The sequence below is a fragment of the Vigna radiata genome, chromosome 1, assembly GCF_000741045.1.
Source record: "Vigna radiata var. radiata cultivar VC1973A chromosome 1, Vradiata_ver6, whole genome shotgun sequence".
In the NCBI taxonomy this organism is placed as follows: domain Eukaryota; kingdom Viridiplantae; phylum Streptophyta; class Magnoliopsida; order Fabales; family Fabaceae; genus Vigna; species Vigna radiata.
The window spans coordinates 23,056,758-23,073,439 of NC_028351.1; the positions used below are offsets into that span (position 1 = coordinate 23,056,758).

The 16,682-nt window shown below is 32.2% G+C and overlaps 2 protein-coding genes across 2 annotated transcripts; one reads left to right on the forward strand and one right to left on the reverse strand.

Moving 5' to 3' along the window:
- Positions 1-223: 223 nt before the first annotated feature.
- Positions 224-3,325, forward strand: LOC106765507 (peroxidase 12). The gene is made up of 3 exons (XM_014650159.2): positions 224-503; positions 1,483-1,668; positions 2,523-3,325. Exons 1-3 carry the CDS (start codon positions 252-254, stop codon positions 3,117-3,119), a joined length of 1,035 nt encoding a protein of 344 aa, XP_014505645.1. The 5' UTR covers positions 224-251; the 3' UTR covers positions 3,120-3,325.
- Positions 3,326-15,786: 12,461 nt separating this feature from the next.
- LOC111241301 lies at positions 15,787-16,169 on the reverse strand. The gene has a single exon (XM_022778818.1). It carries the CDS (start codon positions 16,101-16,103, stop codon positions 15,852-15,854), a length of 252 nt encoding a protein of 83 aa, XP_022634539.1. The 5' UTR covers positions 16,104-16,169; the 3' UTR covers positions 15,787-15,851.
- Between the last annotated feature and the right edge of the window lie 513 nt (positions 16,170-16,682).

Genomic DNA, 16,682 nt, shown 5'->3' on the forward strand with positions numbered 1-16,682 from the left:
CTTCACAGATTCATTTTTTTTACAAATTTTTATGAAAGAAATTCAATAAAATATGAAAAGAATAGCAGTGATTCTTACTTTTAATATCTCTTAATATAGTAGTTTTAGTAAGTATTATGATCTTTTGAGGGTACATTATATGTTCTTATTCAGATTAAATAGAATATTTTCGTAAAATTTTTGTACCTCCATGGCCACCCTCCTTCTATAAATGAGTTATTGGTTGGAACTCTGAAATCACACTAACAGAGATGGCTAGGTCTTGTGCTTATCCTCTGCACTGTTTGTTCTTGTTTTCTTCCATTTTGTTCACTGCACAGATGCATGCCTCCCAAACAGAAGGCAAAGCACCACTAGTAAAGGGACTCTCATATTCTTTCTATTCTAAAACCTGTCCCAAACTTGAAACCATTGTCAGAAACCATCTCAAGAAGGTCTTCAAGAACGACAATGGCCAAGCTCCTGCCTTACTCCGCATTTTCTTCCATGATTGCTTTGTTCAGGTAATTAGCTGCAATAACCCAATAAATTTCCACAAATTGCTATTATTTATATACAATTCCATACCAATGAACCATTTTTCGACTAAAAACAACCTTTTTTTTTTCATAAGAACAAAGAATATATATGTTTGAAATAGTTCGTACATATATATACAAGTAACAAATGTCAGCAGCCGTATTGAAGAAAACAACCAGAATTATAAAGAGTTCGGTTTCAAGAATAACTTAATTTTATAAAACTGACATACAGGTTAATACGTTAATAGATGGTCTAATAATTGATCCTATAACGATAATATGATAAATTTAAAAACAATAATTATCAATAAGATAGATTTTAAATGATTGATAATTTAATTTTACAAAACTGGTTTTACACAATAAATTTGTTTTATATCTAATCCACGAATGATTTTTAACAAATATGATTAGATTAATTTTGATAATTAAGAACAAATTATATTACAAGAACTTGAGTTCATGTTTATAAAAGTATTGTGTAGAGACCTTGTTTAACTCTAGCTATCTTAGTAAGTATAAAATGATACTTTAACACACAAACCTTTTATATTTATTTCACATTCGTCTTTCATACTTTTTACTTTATTTTTTTTAAAATACAAAAAATCATTCTATTATGAACGTTTAGAATTCAACTCTATTTTTATGAAAAAGGGTTTAATAACACTCTAAAAAGATCATCTTAACCATAGGAACAATAATAATACTTTAACACACAAAAATTTTATATTTATTTGATATTATTTTTTATTTCTTTTTATTCTTTTTTCTTTTGAAAAAATACAAAAACTTACTTCTTTATGATATTTTACTATTATACTATGTATTAAATAAATATAAAAATGTGTGACTTTATTATTACTCTTTCATGAACCAAAACCATCCAGGTTGGTTTAATAAAACAAAAGTTTTGCGAAATGCATATCATAAATATTTGCAATGGATTTTGCATGAGTAGGGATGTGATGGGTCGGTGCTGCTAGATGGGAGTCCAGGTGAAAGAGACCAACCTGCAAACGGAGGAATAAGAAGTGAGGCTTTGGAAACCATTGATGACCTCAGAGCTCTTGTTCATAAGGAGTGTGGAAGAATCGTTTCTTGCGCAGATATCACTGTCTTGGCAGCACGTGATGCTGTTTCTCTTGTAATTAATCTCTACAACCCTCTTACATCTATTCTATTTTTTTCTCTCTCAATCTCTCTTTATACATACATATTTATTATTGTTTAAAGCATATATAAACTTAATTATGTAAAACTTAGACTCGAATTCTGTTGTTAAAGAAACATATGGAGATATTTTAGTGTAATGATCAGTTAAATTCCCAAAAGGTGATTAGTTGAGAAAGATTCCTCTAAATAAATATTATTTTCCCTCTCCATCTTTAACAATAAAGCAATATTGTTTTTTTATATATTTTTATCCTTTCATCATTTCCCTCTTTTCCATTCTCATCTTACCTACTTCCACTTATCCATACTCGGTCTAAAGAAATTTTCCCTCTCCAGCTTTACCAATAAAGCAATATTATTTTACTCAAAAGTGCAAGTAATTATGTCTTTAGTTCTTTAGTTCAATTTACACTTTTATTTAGAAGTAATTATGTCTAACAATCCAACACGGCTTTAAGAAATTAAGATAATGATGAGGTTGTCATCATTGCCTTTCAAAATGGTATAGTGCTAATCTATCAGTATGTAAACCAGAAAACACACACACACACACATATATATATATATATATATATATATATACACACACACACATATATATATATATATATATATATATATATATATATATATATATATATATATATATATATATATATATATATATATATATATANTATATATATATATATATATATATATATATATATATATATATATATATATATATATATATATATATATATATATATATATATATATGATAGGATCAAATTTTCCTTTTTGAAGGGATGACTTAGGTTAATTTGTTTTGACTTTGAACAGACAGGAGGCCCTGATTTTGCAGTGCCACTGGGAAGACGAGACGGTGTGAGCTTCAGCACATCAGGAACACGTGACCTTCCCAAACCCTTCAACACCACCGGCGCCACCCTCGACGCTTTCGCCGCCAAAAGCTTTGATGCCACAGACGTGGTGGCCTTATCAGGCGCACACACCTATGGCCGTGCACACTGCAGCACCTTCTTCAACAGGCTTTCCCCTCTGGACCCCAACATGGACAAAACCCTAGCGAAGCAACTCCAATCCACGTGCCCAAATGCAGACTCCGGCAACACAGCCAACTTGGACATCAGAACGCCCACGGTGTTTGATAACAAATACTACCTTGATTTGATGAACCGTCAGGGAGTGTTCACCTCTGACCAGGACCTGTTCAGTGATAAGAGGACAAAAGGGTTGGTGAATGCTTTCGCTGTTAACCAAACACTGTTCTTTGAGAAGTTTGTGGATGCTGTTGTGAGGCTGAGTCAGTTGGATGTGTTGACTGGAAACCAGGGTGAGATTCGTGCCAAATGCAATGTGGTGAATAGCAAGAAATCTGTGTTGGAAGAGGTAGTGCAATTTGTTTATCAGTTTTGAGTGAAACTGTAGTTTGTGACCTGTGCATGTAGTTCTTCTTTTGTGATGTTGTTTTTCTTAACTTTTTAAGTACTGTTTAATGGATGTCCTGTTTTGGGGATTGTTGTTTTTGTGTTTAATGTATGACTGGTGTAATGAGAATAAAGAGCTCGATGATTACTTGAGTTTGCAAAAGAAGGACAACATTTATTTTCCTGGTTCCAAAATAACACTCTTTTAAGATTTCCAAACACTGATTAAAAATGAGAGAGCACGAACATGATACCTCCTATTCTTATAAGTATTCTTATAAGGAGTCAATCTCCTTTATAAGATCCTCCTTCATATTTTTTGCTTGATCGAGATAATCTTTTTCCTTTCTAAATGCATTTCACGTCCAAGTTAATCAGTGTCACATATAGTAAATATAGTGTATATCCTTTTATATCTATCATATGGACCTTGTTTTATATGGACCTATGTTATATAGTCTAGGCCTAATATAGAAATACATAAATAACTTTCTTAATTATAATTTTAATTTTCTAATTATTTTAACCATGTTTTTACATATAATATTTTAGATTTTGTTTATACTTGTTTTAGATCGGACATAAATATAGAAGCCTGTTAAAATAATAAACTTAAATTTACGTCTATTATATAACAAAGTTCATAACAAAATATTTACATGTGTAACAAAGAAAAAAAATTCATAGTAAGTATTTTGTTTATTATAAATATTAAACTATTTATTTATAGTATTACTAACATATTGATTTGATGATGAATCATATGAAAATCCCATGACTGAAAAACATGGGAAAGACACGTAAAAACATCCTATAATTGACTCTAATGTTAAAATAAAAATAGGTGGTGAAAATAGGAAAGTAGAATTTCTATCAATTGGTCATTGGATCTTGACATTAAATTTCATCTTCATCCATTGAAGTACTCTTTTCCCAAAATCCAAATCCAACAACAAAAAAATCACTATAAATATCTAATTTGCAAAAGCAAGTGAAGACATAATTGTTGGCACAAACTAAAATGAAAATATAGATTGAATCACAAGCAAAGACGAGAAAGCACAAATGAAAGTCCAAATAGAAATGCAAATAGTTACGTAAATGCAAGAGCAAATGAAATATTTTAAGAGAGATTTAGTGTCTACTTTAAAAAAAAACAAGAATGAAGGTGTACCTCAAAGAATAAAAAACTTTGTTTCTATTTTTGTGTTGATACATTACTTTTTAGTTGGTACATTCTAATGTTTTTTGTCCAATAAAATCATTAGATATTAATGAGAATATTTTTGTTGTTTTGTGCATTGATATAATTGTTGAAAATGTTAGGTTATTGTCGCAATCCTGATCGCGACAGGTTAGCAAACAAAAAATAAACAGGTTTAAAAAAAGATTTTAGAAGTCGTCACCATAATTTATTTTAGAAAACCTATGGAAGACCATAAAATAAAAGCGTGGTCTACGAAAACTAGATTTTAGGTTCGAGAATCGGTTATGCGTAAGGAATGTATTAGCATCCTACTACGTCTGTCCAAAAGCAGTCTTTAGTTAAATGTATAAAGTTGATGTGGTTTTTCAAAATATTTAATTTTCCCTAAAAATAATTATAAAAAGAAAATAATAAAAAACAAAAATAATTTTTTTTTGTTTTATGAACCCGACAAAGATTGACTTGCTCCTACGTATACCCATTTATGATAGACAATAAGTGATCGCGTAGTTCTTTATCTAGAAAAAGTTTGTAAATTTGTTTAAAATTATTATGCCTGATTTTAGATTTTTGAAAAGTGAACCCGACAAGAATTGACCTTGCTCCTATGCATCTCCATTCATGATGAAAAATCAGGGATCACGTAGTTCTGTTTTAAAAAAAAGATTGGTTTAAAAAAATTGACATTTTTTGGTTTAAAGTTTTTTGTATTTTTTTTATTTCAAGAATGGTGGAAAAAGGAAAGAAATCGGCCATAGGCCGACGCGTACTTATACTCCAAAATTTATGATTTAAAAAAAAACGTTATTTGTGTGTAGTAAAATGATACCTTTAGAAAAAACTTTCAAAGTACAATAAAAAAGAGAAAAAGAAGGGTGCAGAAGTGACATACCTTTTCAGATTTTAGTACTCCCCTAGTTCTTCTTTGATAATTTCTATCGGTAGAGTCCCTCTAGCGTGAGAACTTATTTTCCTCTACTTTCTCTCACTCTTTCTATCTATTATTTCTGAGTATCTCTCTCTATTTTTTCCGTCCCCCTTTTTCTATGACAGGGTGCATATTTATATACACACAATGTAATATTATGGTAATATGACCTTAATTGTGAATTAATTGACAATAAACAAAATAATGAAAGAAATGGTCTTGGTTGCAAGAAAAATAAATCAAATAATATTCAAGACATTGATTATAATTATTGACATAAGGTTGATTCAAATTACTCTCATATTAAAACATTCCTTTATCTAGAATCCAATATTTCAAAAATATTTTCTAGTGATGTTTTTTAAGAAAATTTATGTTATCTGTTTACCCACCATTAATATTTATCCTTTTATTTTTAATTTTACCTTTACTTTTAATTTTTATTTTTTTATTTACTTACTCAGAAGAAATTGGGTGTTGACAGATGTCCCTCTCTATTTAGATTTTGCTAGATAACATGAACCTTAGAGTTTTTGTGCTATTATAGTAAAAGCCAAATAAAGATAAAGAAATTAATTTTGTTCCTGTCTAAAGAAGGAAAAAGATTACCTCGTAGAGTACCTGGTAGAGAGTGTAGCAACCTTGTTGATTTTGTTGAAGAGTCGTGTGAACTTCGTGACTGGTGTATCACCTTTGATTTCGTTGGAGAGATGTATGAACCTCGTGAATTTCTGTGGAGAGGTATATGAACCTCATGAATTGAACCCTTTTGAAGAAAAATGAGTTTAGGAGGCTAGATAAGAACTCAAGGGCCAATGTGAAAATTGGGTTTTGTGGGCCGGAGTGGAAACTCGGCTTTGTGGGCTAGCATGGAAACTGGGCTTTAGGCCTAGTGGGAAAACTAGGCTTGGGGGCCAATGTTGAAACTAGGATTGGGGCTAGTGTGAGAACTAGGCTTTGGGGCCAGTGTGAGAACTGGGCTTTGGTGCCAGTGTGAAAACTGGGCTTGGATGCTAATGTGAAAACTAGGCTTTAGGGGCTAGTGTGAAAACTGGGCTTAGGTGCCAGTGTGAAAACTGGGCTTTTGGGGTCAGTGTAGAAACTGGGCTTTGACAAGTTGGACTCAGAATAATGTTTTGAAAAAAGATATTTTTTTAATTGATCCTCTTATAGCTCTGGACTTTCCTCTTTGAATTTTGTTGATGTACCGATGTATGGGTGGGAATTCGTGTGAGACCCTTGTTCACCTTTTTTTTTTCGAAAAGTCTGAATTTTCTCATCGAAATCATGAATTTCTGTTGGACGTTGGCGATGCATGATGTGTTATGCCTTTCTTCTCTGGACCCCTATAATGATGCATGCATGATTTTGAATGCATGAATGTATGGACCTATAATGAAAGACCTCGCATCAACCATTACTTGGTAGAAGACCGATATAGAAAGATCTGGCTATGTAGGGTGCCATATAAATTAGGTTTACAGGTGGCCAAGCTAGTCGGGTTGTTCGGTTTCGAATTTCTAAATTTGTAGCTTTCTAAAATTTCTTTGTAATAGAAATCTTGAATATTTGAAAAAGAAATCAGTTTTCATCCCAAATGAGAAGATCTTAATTTAAGGAGAAGTGAGACAAGTTGTCAAAACTTTAGCAGTGATCAAGGTGTCGAAAACCAAAATGAGAGAGAAACAAGATATTGAAAACTTGGTGTAAGGATCATAGAGAAGAAACCCTAACATGTGAGAGAAAACTTGACTAACTTGAAATAGGAAACCTAGACGTATGTTGATCTTTTTGTATTTTCGAGTGAAAGAGATTTAATAACCATTCATTAAAAAAGTTCTAGACAAAGTATCTTATTGACAAAGATATACATGATAGTTATTTATGCAGATAATTTGTCCATGATGCAATACTATGCAACTAGGTGTTTTGAATTTTTTGAAACTTTGTATTCTCTCACCTTTGATTGTTTTTTTTTTGTTTTGTTTTGAATTGTTATTTTATTTTTGCGGAGTTGATTTGTTTTCTTTGAAATAATCAAATTCATGTATGTTTTACATTTTTTTAAAAAACAATGGATGTCAAAAAAATTCTGAAGTCAGATATACAAAACAGTGCTTGGCATTTTCTTTTGAAACATTGGTATGTGCATGCTTGAATTCACAGGAAAGTTAAAAGCGATAAATATTTAAAAGGATTTAAAGGACACTGGGATACTCACGTTGGCGTTTCATTCCTCATATACCCTTCAAGGGAGATGTAGTATGCGAACATCAATATGAAATACTGTTGAGATTGTTGACAACACAATATCTATATCACTCTGGTTTTTTGTGATGACAACACATCTTTAATAACACACATATGTTGTTGTTGTGTTACATGTTCTTATGCTTACTGTTTAATATATTTGTTGAACATGTTTATGTGTTATATTGCTATGTGAATGCATACTTATCGAGCTTGTACATGTTACATCATTTCAGGATGCATTCCACATCTTTTGAAGGATGATAAGCACAAACACTTTTGTGAACTTATAACTGTGTGACAAAGCTACAATAAAGTCGACTCCATTACTAATTGAATCCACCATGCTAAAGTCTTTGTACAGATTTTCAGAATTAGTGCTTTGTGAGATTTTGTGAAGGAAAGAATTTCAAAATGTTTCAACCTGTCGAAGTCGATTGTGTGCGCCACGCATTCGACTGTATTAGTTGTTTGGTTTGAAATTCTGTTATTCTCATGAACAGTAGCGACTATATTTTTAAAATTTAGTTAAGCATTGAATAGTAGGTCAATTGTGTTGAATAAGAATTCAATTTGTTTGATTGGGTGCTACTGGTTTGACTAAGCTGTTATAACTGTCATAACATAGTTGACTGTATTAGTAGCATATTAGACTAAGAGTGCTTCTTTTTAATAGAAATCTATAAATAGACTGAACCTGAATTTACTCAGGGACTTTTGATGATCTAAAATTTTCACATTCTGCTTCAAATTGATTTCTTTGAGATTATAGAGCTCCAAGAACTCATCAAGAAGACGATGGTGATCTTGCTTGAAGGAGATTCAAAGGGAGATTGATTGCGCGCTCATTGCTTGATCACATATCTGCACATTAAGGTGTTTTCTAAGTTGATCAAGGTTCTTGTTGGCATCCGTGGTGATTGTTGTTTGTACCTGTTGTGACTACAGGGGATAAACTCATGGAGTCTGGTTCACTTTGAGGATTGTTCAAAGTGGTTTGGCAGATTGCAGGAGAGGGGACATCTTGCAGCAAGACTTGTTGTGTGGTTTGCCTATATTTTGGTTAGGGGGTTAGAGAGGTGTTTTATATTTTTGATGTGGAGGTCTTTTATAAAAGCCTTGTTGTAAAAACCTTGACCATTATAGTGCATTTGCTTCTTGGTATTGGAAGGACACTGGATGTAGGCATTGAGGCCGAAGCAGTATAAAAACCAGTGTTTGATTTCTCTATCCCTGCTCTTTTATATTTAGTCGACTGTACTATCTGCGTAGTCAACTATGACTTTCCGCTACACACAATTTTCATTACTTGCAATTCAAGAAAGTTTTGTAAAGTTTTCTACTTTGTATAAAAGATTGCGAAAAGACTCTGATTTTGAAAACTCACCAATTCACCGCCCTCTTGGTGTAAAAAGAAGCCTATCTGTTTTCCAACAATTGGCACCAGAGCAGGTTTTCATAAGATATTTGAAAAACTAGTCGACTTTGTTTTTCATTGAATCGACTATAAACTGTTGAGATTGTTTACAACAAACAATCTATATCAATCTAGTTTTTGATGATGACAACACATTGCTTAATAACAAGCACATGTTGTTACTACATTACATGTTCTTATGCTGATTGATTGTGATATCTGTTGAACATGTTTATGAACTGTGTTACATGTTCCTATGCTGATTGATTATGATATCTGTTGATGATGTTTATGAACTATGTTAAATGTTCCTATATTGATTGATTGATATATATCTGGAACATGTTTATATGCTTTATGTGCTATGTGCAAATGCATCATTACAAATGTTTTACTGCACATGTTTCAAAGCTGAAAACCACAAGTACTTTCATGAACTTATTATTGTGAGACAAAGTTATAGTGAAGTCGACTACATTACTAGTGGATTCGACTATGCTAAAATCTTTGTACAAATTTTGAGAATCAGTGTTGTGTGATATTTTGATAAGAAAAGGATTTCAAAATGTTTTACATGTTGATAGTCGACTATGTGCGCCACACATTCAACTGTATTTGTTGTCTGATTTGAAATTATGTTATGCTCTTTCACTCTAACGACTATACTTTTGAAAGTTAGTTAAGCATTGATGACTTAGTCAACTGTATTAAATGTGTTTTGTTTTTGGTTGACTGTATGCTACCTGGTTGACTGTTCTGTTATAACTGTCATAATTCAGTCGAATGTATTAGTAGCATATTCGACTGAGAATGTGTCTAATTAACAGAAATGTATAAATAGGCTGAACACAATTTTTTCAAAGACTTTTGATGATCTAACAATTTCATTTCTATTTCAAATTGAATTCTTTGAGCTCCAAGAATTCTCCAAGAAGACGGTGGTGATATTTCTTGAAAGAGATTCTTAAGGGAGATTTTCTGTGTACACATTGATTGATCAACATCTGCACAAAGAAGGTGTTCTGCGTTTGATCACTTCAGGCTTGGCATCCTTGAAGACTGCTGAAATGATTTTCCGGCTTGGCATCCGTGAAGACTGTTGAGATTGTTGACAACACAAACTCTATATCAAACTGGTTTTTGATGATGACAACACATTGCTTAATAACAGTACATATGTTCCAGGTTTACATGTTCAGATGATATACTAAACTGATTTGGATAATGCTTTTGATTTAACATGTTTTGATTGATTTGCAATGTGTGTTCCTATGATTGATTATGTGTTATATGTATGGAACATGCTTGTATTGAAATGTGTGATAAAATGATTTTGATTANTNNTNCACATTTNTGAAGAAAAGNTCANNAGCACTTTTATGAACTTATATTTGTTGTGACAAAGGTCTAGTTCAGTCGAATACACTGGTAATGGATTCGACTATGCTAAAATCTTTGTACAGATATTATGAACACGTGCTTGATGAGATTTTGAGTTGAAAAGAATTTCAAAGTATTTTTTCAAGTGTCAGTCGACAGTGTGGAACACTCATTCAACTGTATTGTTGTTATATTTGGAATTATGTTATGCCTACTTGCTCCAACGGCTATATTTTCAAAAGTTAGTTAAGATTGGCTGACTGGGTCAACTGTCTTAAATGTGTATCGATTTGGTTGACTGAGGAGCCTTTGTGTTGACTGTCTGTTATAACTGTTTTAATACAGTCGACTGTATTAGTAGGCAATTCGACTGAGAATGACAGGAAAACTATAAATAGAACAGAACACGAATTGTTCTGAAACTTTTGTGATCTAACATTTTCATTGTCCTGTTTTAGAGAAATTTCTCAGTTTAGGAAGCTCCAAGAATTCTCCAAGAAAAGGGTGGTGATCTTTCTTGAGAGAGATTCAGATTGAGGAGTCTTTTGCGCACACTGTTTGATCAACATCTGCACAGAAAAGGTGTTTCTGGTTTGATCTTGAAGGCTTGGCATCCTGTGAAGACTGTTGTATTTGATTGAAGGCTTGGCAACCTATGAAGTCTGCTGTGATAGTCTTGGGAACCTGTGAAGCGTGCTGTGATAGGCTTGGCGTCCTGTGAAGAGTGCTGGTTACACGTTGAAGATTGTTCGACGTGGGTTCTCCTCTATCTTTTCCTCCTTTCTCTCCATTATTTTCTCCTCTATCTTTTCCTCATCAACAACCTTATCAATTTGTGTCTCCAAATTCCTGAAGGTAACTTCATAGCTCTTGGAATCGTTCTTCTTCAAAAATTTGTCGAACTTTTCATTAAGGCTTCTGTTTTTAGAATAGGTGTTGACGTACTTGGTTTAAAACTTATATCTGATGCAATAGGTTGATGATAATTTGTGATGAGTATGATTGATGAGGCTTTTATATTAATTGATGTCGAGATGATATATGAGATGCTATATACAGTTGGTGGTTCACAATATGTGTGAATAGATGCATGATAACATGATTGTGATTGTGATATTGAGCAGGATGTGTATCTATGTATTGGAACTTTAAATTAGCATATGTGAGGTTTTGAACTCCAGAGTTTTTGATGGAATGATTGTTATTACTTTGAAAGCATGAATGACTTTGCCCAGGTTTCTATGATTAAATCACTTGCTTGCATTTGTCATATGATCAAGGCCATTTTTGATTTAGCCCTTTCTTAGCCAATGCAAAAAGTTTCGTCCCAATTAAAAAGATCACAATGTGTTCTACCGTTTTTGAACCTAAGCCTTAAACAGTATGTGAAAACCCTTTTGAAAATCTTTACCTTGAGTTATGTTGAGAATTATTGTGTGGTATTGATAAAGGTTCAAGTTTGGGGCTTTTGGGAAAGTTGAAAAAAAGAAAAGATAAGCATTGAGCTAATGTGTTGAGCAAAACATGAAAAGATGAAAAAGACAGAAAAAATAGAAAAGATAGAATGAGAAGAAAAGCTCAATGCAAAGAAAAGGTAAAGTTGGGGATGAGTGAGATTGGTTATTAAAGAGAGTTTGTGCTTAAATTTTAAATGTGAATAACTCTTTTAACTCAAGGATTTTGTGAGCCAGAAAAACCAATGTTCTTCTTAGCCCAGCCTCATTATAAGCCATGAAAAGTCCTTGTGATGATAACTTGCTTATGAGTATGATTGATTGTGGTTAAATGAAAGGCAAAGTTAATTTGTGTGACATTGTGATAATAGAGAGAATGAGTCACCTCAATATACACCTATGTGCTTGAGTGAAACACTTTTCTTGGTGAGGAGTAGTTTTAGTTATACATGATTGCATCTGTGCTTGGTTAATTGGTCATTCATGATAATAGCATCTGTTGGAAAAACTGTGATTATGTGACCACCGTATTGAGTTTAATGGAAGTAATGCATCTATACATCTTGACTGATATTTTTATGATAAGCTGAGAGTGATTACTTGTCTTGGACGAAAGAGTTTTGGAAAGTATTAATCCATTGTATTGATTGTTTGAAAACTTAGTTACATCTTGTTTTGCTTGAGGACAAGCAAAATTCTAAGTTTGGGGTTGTGATAATGGTTGAAAAACTGTTATTTCATACTTAACTTTGATATTAAATCACACCCTTTATGGCTTAGAATTAGCTTGAAATCATGCATTTTTATTAAGTTAGAGAATAAAAGAGTCAAAGTTGGTTTTCTTGGTTTTATGCTTGGTTTCCCTTGATTTTGTAGGTTTTGGGAATGAATTGAAAGAAAGGTTGAAGATCAAATGATTGCAGTGTAGAAAAGTCAACCACAATGAAGAAAAGTCAACCAGTCAACCAGAAAAGTCAACCAATTGACCAGAATGTTAACCAAACCGCTAAGCGGCAGTTTTGGGCGCTGAGTGCTAGAATTGACCGCTGAGCGTCCAGCGGCTTGGAGGCAAACCACTGAGCGGTCAAATTAAGCATTGAGCGCTTGGAACGCGGATCTGGACCTGTTTTTTGCTATTTTTATGATCTGTTTGGGCTTGGGCTTAAATTTTGTTACTTTTTTGGTCTATAAATAGACCCAGTGTGATTTCTAAAGCAATCTTTTGGCCAACAGAGACATCCAGAGCTATTCTACACACCTTGGAGGAGGTTCCTTGGATGCTTAGGCTCCAATCTACCAAATTTAGGGTTTATTCTTCCATTCTTATTATTTTTCATCTAGATTCACCATGTCCGTGGTGAACTAAACCCTAGGTTGTTGGGGAACAATGTAATCTTTTGAAACTCTCTTATATCAAAATTCTTATCTTCTTTATATATGCTTCCATATGCTTACTTTATCAATTGTTGGGTTCCTTACCTTTGCTTAATGCTTTTGTCGTTTAACTCATTCGGTAAATATTGTTTGTCTTTATTGATACGGAGACGTACAATAATGTCATGAACTAGGGGGAATTCCTTGATTAAGCTAATACCACCTAGAGATAGGGTAGGACGATCAATTGTATTTTGTTTCCGTTTATCATGCATTATTAGTTACTAGCTAGGGGAGGCTAGAGATAACAAGCTAGTAATTGGTAATAGACTCTTTTCGCCAAGAGATTGGCTTTAGGGTAGACTAAGAAAGTTTGCATGACAATATGATAAATAAGCGAAGAAGATAAGAAGAGTAGATATAAGAGGGTGGATAAGATGAAATTGTAAACCCCGACAACTCCATTCATCCATAGTCTTTTCTAACCAATTGATTCACTGCATTTTACATGTTTACTTTTGTTCTTTGCATTCAAAACCCTAAAATTAATTTCTTCTCAAGTCTTATGCGATTGGTTTACATGAAAGTTAAGGCCTAAGAGTCCTTTGGAAAACGATACTCGGACTTACCCATTTTATATTACTTGATAATGATCTGATACACTTGCTAGGGACTTAACAATTATATACGGACAAAAATCCGTATATAAAATGGTCGTAGCTAGTATTATATGCAGATTTTCCATATATAATTACATACATATTTTTTCGTATGTAATTATATACGAAAAAATCCGTATATAAAATCCATATGTAATTAAATACGAAAAAATCCGTATATAAAATCCGTATGTAATTAAATATGGAAAAATCCGTATATAAAATCTGTATGTAATTAAATACGGAAATATCCGTATATAAAATTCGCATATAATTTACATACGGAAAAATCCGTATGTAACATTGTTTATAAAAAAAATGTTTTATTCAACACCTGCACATACATTAATTGCAAACTTGTAATATACATATAACCAACCACCATAATAACTTTTATTTAACACCATATCAAACATTTCACATTAAAAATAAATATACATTACTTAAAAATTATTATCAAATAAGTTTACAAGATGTCTAATATTCATAAATAGATTGTACTATTCCTAAGATGTCAAATAATATAAATTCTACAACATAGAATGACAAGTCTATAGTTTCCTAATAATCACTAAGGATTTTGTTCATCTTGAGATTGATCTTGTCGTTGCACTCCATCACCATGATAACAACTTCACAACATATTTGCTTTTTTCCTTCTCCTTACTAGATTGTGCCTAGAGTGGAGGAGGTGGATTAGAACCACTAGATGCCATGTACTGACGAAAACAAATGCAATTGGATGGTCTTACATAAAGTTGACATACTCTATTAAACAAGGAAAATAAAATTTTAACACAATTAAGAAGATCAAAACCAAGAAGAACATTAAGATGAATTTAATAAAATTCATAACATTATAAGTATTTTACATTATGTTAGGATAAGAAGAATGAAACCAAGATTGATGCACAAGTGACCCAATCTACCAGAATATGATTTAAATGTTGTGGAGGCCCTTCTATACAGTAGTATGTACGTGTTGTTTATACATCATTCTCATTGCTATAAACTTTCAACAATGTGTGTCTGTTAAGTTGGGAAACATGGATGTGTCTTTTTTGGACTCAACATCCTTTTCCCATTAGAGAAGTAATTTATGATGATTGGATATGAGAAGGAGATAGGAATAACAATGGGGAAGTATGCACAAAATTGTTTACCTTCCACATTCATCCTCACTCTCAAGATTTCGCATCATTTTAGCTTTTCACGTTTCTACCAAATCTTACAAAAACCTACCAACCAAACAACTATCTCTCTGACCAAATTATAATAACTTATTTTTCTTATGGAAAATGATATTTTAACACCATTTTTTGACACTGCACACGTGTCAAAATGTGATTGGACGATTTCAAATTAAAAAAACAAACTTTGGTTTTTCTCTTCCAAATATACCCCTGCCTCAACTTTTTTAATTTAAAATCGTCCAATCACATTTTGACACGCGTGCAGTGTCAAAATGATGTCAAAAAATGATGTTAAAATATCATTTTCCTTTTCTTATTGTTTTCATATGTATACTACATATGTACCTTAATGGGGTTTCGATTAAGAAAATCGTTCTAGTTCACATTTTTATTTTAATATTTCAAACACAATGAGTTTACGTAGTCGCCTGACTTTTTAATAGTGTAAAAACAATCTAAACTAATATGAAGATTAATCTCAAAGATTTATTCTCCTTTTGACTTGACCTGTCATGGAACTGAAAACAACTTTCAAGTTAAATATTAGCCAACTCTTGTTAAGAAAAATGGATTTAATTTCTTAATGCCGAACGTAATTACTGTCTTAAGGATAATCTTAAATAAAGAAGTGTCAACTATCCACATGAAATAAGGAAATTAATCAGTTATTGTTAACATTCGAGTTAATTTAGTAGAAAAACCTCATAGGATTTAACCACCTCAATCTTTTTAGCTTTTAGATAATACGAAGAAGATAAATGAGAAAGAAAAGAAGTTGAGTGTAGAGTAAAGAAGAAGAAGAAGAAGAAGAAGATATTAATTTTAAATAATGATTACTGATATAAATATAAAAAAGAGTTCAGACACGAGTACGAATATCTCCAAACTTGTTCTTGATCCACTTGAACCCGTTTCTGACAGTTGTTTTAAGGTTTCCCTCTACAGTGAAGACGTTGTAGGACTTGATTCTCTTCTTCCTCTTGAGCTCTGGATCATTTGCTGCACAGAACCCAGTTCCCTTCTGCTGTGGCCCGTTGAACTTGTACGACTTTGATCCTTCTTCTCTCAACCCGAATTCTGAGTATTTAGGGACTGACTTCTTTTTCTCCATCGTCTTAGTCGCTATGCTGTTTCAAAGAATGCATGAAACAGGAAGGCTTTTAGAGGAAGAAGTGCATCATCATCATCATCATGCACAGTGGTGGCAGCAATGTGTGATGTTCAACAGCTCCTATTCAGGCTTGCGGGGAGCATCAGGGTCCATGGTGGTCATGCTAGTGTTGTGGGACCCTGCATGTTTTCTGATTTTACTTACAAGATAATAAAAATATTAATTTTAATATTTTTAAAAAGAAAAAAAAAATCAAATAAATGTAAAAAGTTTGTATATGTCAAAATATAAAATATAAAAAAAAAAATACTTTAATACATAAATTTTCTACATTATTTGATATTTTTTATTATTTTTTACTTTTTTTTCTCTTAAAAGTAAAAAAGTTTAATCTTTCTTATAGTTATTTTATCTTTATTATATATGTCAAATATAAATATTTTTCATCCTACCATTATGAAAAGAATATATATATATATCTTACATAATCTAGTTGTTGTTTGCCACTTGCATGTTTTATTAGATGCAAAATTAGACTTTAGTTTTCACTTTTCAATATGAAAAGGAAAAAGGAAAACA

What these genes read in the sequence shown, in the direction of transcription:
- LOC106765507 (XM_014650159.2), top strand. Translation starts at nt 252, where the DNA reads ATGGCTAGGTCTTGTGCTTATCCTCTGCACTGTTTGTTCTTGTTTTCT. An exon ending in TCCATGATTGCTTTGTTCAG is followed by an intron (nt 504 to 1,482) that starts GTAATTAGCTGC and finishes TTGCATGAGTAG; the next exon opens with GGATGTGATGGGTCGGTGCT. An exon ending in CACGTGATGCTGTTTCTCTT is followed by an intron (nt 1,669 to 2,522) that starts GTAATTAATCTC and finishes GACTTTGAACAG; the next exon opens with ACAGGAGGCCCTGATTTTGC.
- LOC111241301 (XM_022778818.1), bottom strand. Translation starts at nt 16,103, where the DNA reads ATGGAGAAAAAGAAGTCAGTCCCTAAATACTCAGAATTCGGGTTGAGA.